Source organism: Propithecus coquereli, unplaced genomic scaffold (genome assembly GCF_000956105.1).
Source record: "Propithecus coquereli isolate 6110/MARCELLA unplaced genomic scaffold, Pcoq_1.0 Scaffold56, whole genome shotgun sequence".
Lineage (NCBI taxonomy): Eukaryota > Metazoa > Chordata > Mammalia > Primates > Indriidae > Propithecus > Propithecus coquereli.
Genome location: NW_012151507.1, coordinates 4,391,405 through 4,399,288, shown reverse-complemented (window position 1 = coordinate 4,399,288; position 7,884 = coordinate 4,391,405). Strand labels below are relative to the sequence as shown.

Sequence of the window (7,884 nt, the reverse complement as noted above, 5' to 3'; positions counted from 1 at the left end):
TCAAACTTCTAATTCGAACAGATGATTTTCCTCTTTGGTTAATGAATACAATCTATAATATCAGGGGTAATGACATTACTTTTGGGGTTTTATATCATGCTCTTATCTTTCGACAGAGAATTGGAGTGGGATACTTTATTCACAATTTCTTTCATTATCAGAATCACTCACTATTTAAATGTGAGCTGAACTAATGTAGAGAAACCCCTTCACCCCCAAAATACAATACCTGGAACCGAATATATTTTAAAAGATCAAAATTTTTGGCAAAAATCCTGAAATATTCCAGAAGTTTAGAATTGTGCAGGAAGTTTGGAAAATCTTCAGGCATTGGAAAGTCACTGAAACAGGACATTTCTTTGCTGGTGTTGGTGATGACGGATTGATAGATACTTGCTCGGCCATCTTCCACATTTTCCTAAAGGATCAAATAAAGTCATTAGTGATGATTATGCATTCAGAAAATTCCTTGGTTTCCTACCCTTCTGCTTACATCTAACCTTGAGTGATGTGATTATCTTTTATTGCTATGGTACGACTGTAATGTTTAGGTGATGAGGTGCAGGCTATGTACTCCATCATTCTGTGTGATGGGACCTGTTTATTGCCTACCAGTGTTGCTCATTGCGGGTGATATTGGCATTGGTGGGTGTGGGGACAATTTTTTATATTTAGCACATTATAGGCACATTATATTTAGCATCCCAGGTCTCTACCTATTTAATGTCAATCTTTGTGACAATCAGTTCCTTTCCTAAATTTCCCCAGGGGAGCCCTCTTACCTGTACCTCTTTAGGAACCAATAAACTCTGGCACACTGGACAGACAACATAATACAGAATTCCAAGGAAAATGAGTACTTTTGGGGGCCAGGAGTTTTCACATCTTGACTTGAATCCCTCTGTCTTCACTTTATGCTTTACACAAATCAACCTTCTTCAAGTGATAAGGGTGAATGGCACATACCAATCAAATCTTAAACTTGAGTCTAATTGTTAGCGAATATGCTTTGGTAAAACCCGAGACCACGCATGCTGTGGTTGAGTTTATCATTTTCTCTACAAGTAGCACTGTGTGTGATGTTCTTTATATTAAACCACAAAAAGAGCCAAGTATGGTGATTCGATGTCTCTGAAATCAGCATACTACCAAATAGGCTTGAATAAGAAAATTTAAATAATGCTATTCAAGAACCCTTCTATAGATGCTTCTGCATATGCAGAGAGTAAGGCATAATCCAAGTAAATAGTAGTTGCTTTTTAAACTCAGAATTAGGGTGGATGTAAAGAGATGGAAAGCTTGTAGGAATGCATTAATTGAAATGAATTACTTAGTCTTAGATTATCAGGACCATGGTCCCTTCCATAGAGTGGTAAAATAAAGAAAGTAAATATTCACCTCTAATCTAGTCACCACAATAAATCATCATTATTCATAGAAAATCATTACTTTCCTGCCCAATCTTTAGATAAAGTCTCCTTAGATTTTTGACAATGCTGAACAAGGCAGCCTAGACTAGCAGAAGGAGCTTGGTCTTCAGAGTTAGACATGAGTTTAAATATTTTTCTTTCAGACTGTATGAGCCTGGACCACGCAGTGCCCCTGAACTTCAGTCCTCTCATCTATAAAATAAGGATGTACTAGGTATTCAGTAGTGGTGTCTGTTGTTATTGAGGAAGCTACAAGCTTGACCAAAGCTGTCAGTTACAGCTCCCTGTTCACTGCAGTCCAAAAAGGCACCTACGGAGCTTCTTTGAGGCCAAACTAACCTGGCAAAGGCACACTTACTACCGTTAGACATGAGTTTTCTGACATTTTCTGTATGAGTTTATACTTGCTTTCAAAGAGTTAAAAAAGAGTAAACTTGTGGTATCTTGTCTCTTTTATAAGCAAAGCTCTTTATTTGTATTAGACCTCACTGTGTCCTAATTTCAGGGCTTATCAGCACCAATATGAGTCACAAAGCTAATATGATGTTTGCTCCCAGATCATGTCACTTAGCAGCAATACGTAGAGTCTTTGCTAAATATGGGTCTGTTTGTAAATATCTTCTTCCCTCACTCTCTTCTCTTTCTTCTTTTCTCATTTACTCATTCATTCGTCACTTACTCCTTTATTCACTCATGCCTACTGTAGGACTTTTTCCATGAGTATTGTGCTTAACTTTCATGGTCCAGAAGAGGCCAGAGATCTATCTGTCTTGTGGCCACCCAAGACCATGCTTCTGTCCATAAGTCCCCCTAGTAAATCATCCTATACCAAAAAACTGGATTTGTTTGCTTCATTCTTTGGTTTCTTGACTCCTTCAGCATTTGGGGGGAGGGTCACTTTTCATATGCAACTCTTTCATGGAGCATAAGAAAATAAATTGGTTTGGAATGTTGGATCTTGGGGATCACATTTTAAGAGAGAAAGTGTTATTTCAGATTGAACCTAGAGGAAGGAAACCAAGATGGAGATATGTCTAGAGACTATTATATGAAAATTAATTACAGTAGCTGAGCATATATAGCTGGGGATAGAGGGAATCTAAATATAAAAAACACAAAGAACAAAAAAGCAATGTACATTGGTGACTTTCCTGTGAATATAAGGTATTATGAACAATAAAGGAGGCAGAGCAAATTAGTGTCTGAAGGAAGATCAAGTTTCCCTCTCTCAATAATTCAGTAAGGTTATAAAGTGTGAGGGCGCAGGAATCATGAAGACCTTCATTTTTGTTCCTTCCTTACCACCTATGTTTCCTTGGGAAAATTATTTATACCAAACCTCAGCTGCTTCTTCCTCTTCTTCTTTTTCTTCTTTTGAGACAGGGTCTCACTCTGTTGCTGGGGCTAGAGTGCAGTGGTGTCATCATAGGTCATCACCCTCCTGGGCTCAAGTAATCCTCTTGCCTCAGCCTCCTGAGTAGCTGGGACTATAAGTATGAGCCACCATGTCACGGTAATTTTTTTTTCTTCTTTTGTTTTTTGTAGAGACAGGGTCTTACTGTTGCCCAGGCTGGTCTTGAACTCCTGGCCTCAAGTTATCCTCCTACCTCAGCCTCCCAAAGTGCTAGGATTACAGGCATGAGCCACCGGGTCCAGCCTCAATTTCTTCTTAATATGTAAATGGTGATAATCATAATACCTACTTCCTAGAGGTATTGTGCAGAAAATGATTTGAGAAAATGAGTGCTTCCAATTGCTGGAAAAAGTGTTAAAAACATATGTAATGCCTACCCTTTCCATGTTCCATAAATGCCACCAAAGGTTACTGGAGAATTTGGAAGAATTTGGCAATGTCTGGGTTGAGTATGGGACAAGATTCTCAAATTTATTTATTTATTGTTAATTTGTTACCACTAAATATATTAAGTGATCTCAGAAGGATTGTATGTAAATATAGAAATTAATGAATAACCCATTTTAAAAATTGATTCTGGATGGCAGAGTTGTGAAGAGGCCAAGTTTCCCTGGGGATGTGTTGGGAAATAAGGCTAAGAGACATGAAAGGTTTCAGGAGTTTTGCAGGATTTTGCCTTGAAGGAATCTCTGGGTGTGTTAGTTCACAGACTAGGAGCTGCTCCCAACAAAGGGAGGCAATGTGAGAACACATTTGCAAAGCAACGTTTCTTCGACACTGCAAGCCATTGCCTAGAGCTTATTGCACAGCAGAGCTCAGTTTGGGCCCAAGGCTGAGAAATGCCTGCCCAGCAGACAATGTGCAGCTGGAACTATCTTAAACTTTAAGGCTATTCCTGCTTCACTCCTGACCACGTCTCTGTATTTAGAGAAACATATTAGATTAGTATATAGACTCAGTGTTCCTACTTTATACATTTTTATCTTTAATTTGTATGCTCAGCTAAGTCTATTCTTAACTTAGGGCTTAGAATGTTTATCTTAGAAAAATTTCATAACTGTCTATTCTTATAGACAGAATTAGGTAAGGGACCCTTGGAATTTTTGGGGAGCCTTGAAACCTCAATGAATGAACTGTACACATAATTCTTTAACCAAGGACAACTGCTTGCTGTAACAATAAATACTGATTTGGGATTTCACTCAGTGCCTCATAGCTCACGGGAATGGTGGAGGACCCCTGACTTCTCCGTCACTTTAAACTGCACTTTGTCTCTGTCTCTGTTATTATTCTGTCTCTATTATTTCCAAATCTCTTGTGATGATCCTGCCTGGGACCTGTTTTGCTGGGAGAGTAGCTAACTCCCAGCAAGGATGAGTGTGGAGGCTGCCAACGTCTTTTTAGAAACTCTTCTTCTTGGCCAGGAGTGGTGGCTAATGCGTGTAATCCTAGCACTTTGGGAGGCCAAGGCAGGAGGCTTCCTTGAGCTCAGGAATTCAAGACCAGCTTAAGCATGAGCGAGATCCTGTGTCTCTACTATTATAAAAATAGAAAAATTAGCCAAGTGTGGTGGCATGCACCTGTAGTCCCAGCTACTTGGAAGGCTGAGGCAGGAGGATTGCTTGAGCCCAGGAGTTTGAGGTTTCAGTGAGTTATGATGCTGCTGCTGCACTCTAGCTGGGGCAACAGGGTGAGACTCAAAACTTCTCTTCTCAGCAGTCCGGTCTCCTGGTAACTAAAGCCCTCACATGGCCCCAGTGGCTGCTTGTGAAATTTTGCTTATTGTATGTTTTACTCTGCAGGGAGATGCTTTGTTTCCTTTTGGTGGAGAAAATTGTTTGCATTTTTCTATTGGATAAAGTTTTAAGAGAGGGTTGAAATGTAATGTTTTTACAGGTTCTAGGGTTACACACTTACCCCTTAATATCCAATAAGGGTTAATTAATACAGATTTTAATCTAACTTTTCTACCCCATAGGATGGTATCTGTCTAATTCTGAAATTTTAAACACTGGCAATAAGATAGTAGGAGAAATATTTTGTGGCAGAAAGTATTAATACCTTCCTGGAATTCATCAGATCATATTGTTGACGGACCACTTAAAATAACTCACTTCTTTTGCTGACAATAAGCATAAATAAATAAGGGATATTTGGCTCTCAGACATTAAATTGCAAATCAAGTAATGAAACAAGACAGGGATAAATTTATTATTAAATAGAAATTTGTAATGTACAAACAATATGTGTTGGAATCGCATGGATACACTAATAGGTGGACTTTTTTCAAACAAAAGTGTTTTGAAAATATAGTATTTTTGGGATGCAAAACCCGTGTATATGGATGGCCAACTTTTCATATAGGTCGGTTCTACAGGGCCGATTGCAGGCACTTGAGTATGCATGGATTTTGGTATACTGGGATGGTGGTGGGGAAGGGGTCCTAGAACCAATCTCCTGTGTATACCGAGGGACAACTATTATTTCTACATTTCTTCCTTAGGTTAAAAATCTACCTGGAGGCAAAAGAAATCCTGGTTGAAATCTATATGTGAACCTAGAGTGGACAAAAATATCTTTGGTTAAGACAAGAATGATCACCCTCCACCATATTATATTGCCCTTTCAGGAAAACTATAATGATTCTAACAAACAGTTGTTAGTAAGAAAAGATCTTGATTCAAGCTGTTTTTTCAGTTTTCCTTTCTGCAAAGCTACCTGTTTTGTATAAGGATCTACTTCTCCCATCTCCATCTTCAACTCTGAGTGTGTTTGGATGCTTGGATGAATAGATTTTTTATTTGGCATTTGTGCAATGTTTGCCAAACTTGCCTCATCACAGGATTCATTTGAGACTCATTAAAAATGCTCAGAAGATTTTGATTCAGTAGGTCTGGGCTAGTGCCCAGGAATTAACATCTTAAGAAACTCTCTATGTGTGTTTTATGGTCAGATGCATTTGAGAAACCTAATGTTAAAAACATCCCTTTTGGCATGAGATTCAGTTTGTATTGGCAAAGCATATGTGCTAGATGACCTTGCCATCCGTCGAACTGGTCAGTCTGTAGGGAGAGCCCTTTGAATGGTTTCTGCTGAAATGAGAGTTTGCTTTTCATGCATTCAAACCTTTTGCTCCCATCTGATTATTCTCACGTGTTTTAATATCCCACTTAGATACACCTGATACATAATCCTAAAGTCATTGCTCTTGAGTTCTGAACTTAAACTTTTGTTGAATCTTTTTGAGCAACAATGCAAGTTAGGGCATAACGAAAAGTAGGGATTTAGCTGTTTTTGGGTCATGTATGCCTAGGTTTGAATGCCAATTCCTCCAGTTGTGTGATCACAGCCAACTCACTTAACTTCCCTCATTTTCTGTTGGCTCAGGTATAAAATATATAGTTATTATTAGTAGCTAACATTTATTGAACTCTATTATAAGCCAGGAACTGTTCTAAGTTATTTACATGAATGACCTCCCTTAATCTTCAAAATAGCACCATAAGATAATTGTACTTTTGTATTATTATCCCCACATGTAACTCACTAAACTGAGACACGGGGATGTAAGTGACTTGCTCAAGATCTCACGGGTAGGAGGTGGCAAGCCAGTACTCGCTCAAAGGTTGTGGGAAGGAATAATTATAAATCTTCATAGCTGTCTATCTATGTATATGTGTAATTTTTATGCAAATTGTGAAGGACAGCTAGCATTATCAATGTTTGGGTTTGACTAATAGAATGAATTCAATTAATAAAACACATTTAATGAAGAGTTTCACAGCAGTTATACCGAAGTGTTACTGATGAGTAAAGCTTAGCAAACAAACAGGGTTCATTTTTCAGGGAAAAACAGTTAGTAGTGCTGAGAGCACACTCTCTGAAGAAGCATTTGGCTCAATGATTGAAACAGAAGTGGCGTCTTGAAAGTAATCCATGTTACTTCTATTTTGCACAATGTTCTCTAACATCTGTATATTCTTTAAGTAGTATATTAGAGAATGACAAAAATATGAGCTGCAGGACAATTACTGCATCCAAAAGAAGTAGTCCTTTCCACACCTTGGTTGGCCACCTGGGTTGGGATGGTATTGACCTGGGGAGAGAAGCCAGCCTAAGACTCCAGTTCCTGCATGGCTGCATAAGTAAATAAAAATAAAATCTGATCAAAGTTGCTTTAAAAAGTCCCTCAAAAAGGCCCACCAATAGCTATGAGTCACCCTGAAATAGTAGCACAACCTGTCAAGACATAAAAAAATCTCACTTACTTTGAACCTCCACAGCCCTCCGATATCTTCCGTCCTCTCAAAGCAAGTGGGCTCCAGGCCCTCGTCCACACAGCACTTCAGAGAGATCAGGCCACTGACCCCTGCTCCGATCACTGCCACCTTTTTTGCCATCGGCTTCTGCCAAGGAGTTGATCGATCAATACTGCTTAACTGGGACAAAAGGTAAGAGAATCCTTATGGAATGATCAGGTAATTGGTTTTAAACATTGCAGCAGCGGTAATTTAATTAGGAGCACTCATTGAATAAAATGCCAGAAAAATCCCAGTCTCTTCTTCCCCTTCAGAAAAGCCAAGTTGTCTTGCGGACTTTGCTGCAAACCTTGTTTACAACATCTTGGTTTAATATTTAAAAGCAACCCATTTAACAAAGCCAAACGATTTAATAAAAAAATATGCTAGGATGTGAGCCAAATCTCCGGTCAGAGTTCTGAGCTTGTTCTTTCCAGCTTCTTTCCTCAGCTGTCATCCTTACCTTTGTTTCTGCCTTTTGGCACCGTCCCTTTGACAGGATGGTTTTTTCCCTGGGTGTATGCTAGGAGGCGGTCAGAAGTGTTTTTAAGAGTTGGAGGCGCTGTGGGAAATGGGAGGAGCTTCTTACTCCTTCAGCATTATGCCACCTGGAACACCAAAGACTGTCAGGAATCCTAAAATCAAGCAAGAGACTCATGCTCTGAGGTCAAGACTAACAATGGAATGTCTTTATAGTAACAACAGATTCATACAGCATACAGATAGTTTAAAAATCCTTTTT

At 39.0% G+C, this 7,884-nt stretch overlaps 1 protein-coding gene across 1 annotated transcript in view; it reads right to left on the bottom strand.

Annotated features, from left to right (window-relative positions):
- Positions 1 to 7,625, bottom strand: part of LOC105821090 (dimethylaniline monooxygenase [N-oxide-forming] 2-like) — a 20,592-nt gene extending 12,967 nt beyond the window's left edge. The window contains exons 1-3 of the mRNA XM_012657717.1: positions 7,606 to 7,625; positions 7,113 to 7,283; positions 230 to 418 (exon numbers count right to left, since the gene is read on the bottom strand). Coding sequence (XP_012513171.1) covers positions 230 to 418; positions 7,113 to 7,244 — 321 coding nt within the window. The 5' untranslated portion in view covers positions 7,245 to 7,283; positions 7,606 to 7,625. The remainder of the gene's footprint in view (positions 1 to 229; positions 419 to 7,112; positions 7,284 to 7,605) is intronic.
- Positions 7,626 to 7,884: the final 259 nt, after the last annotated feature.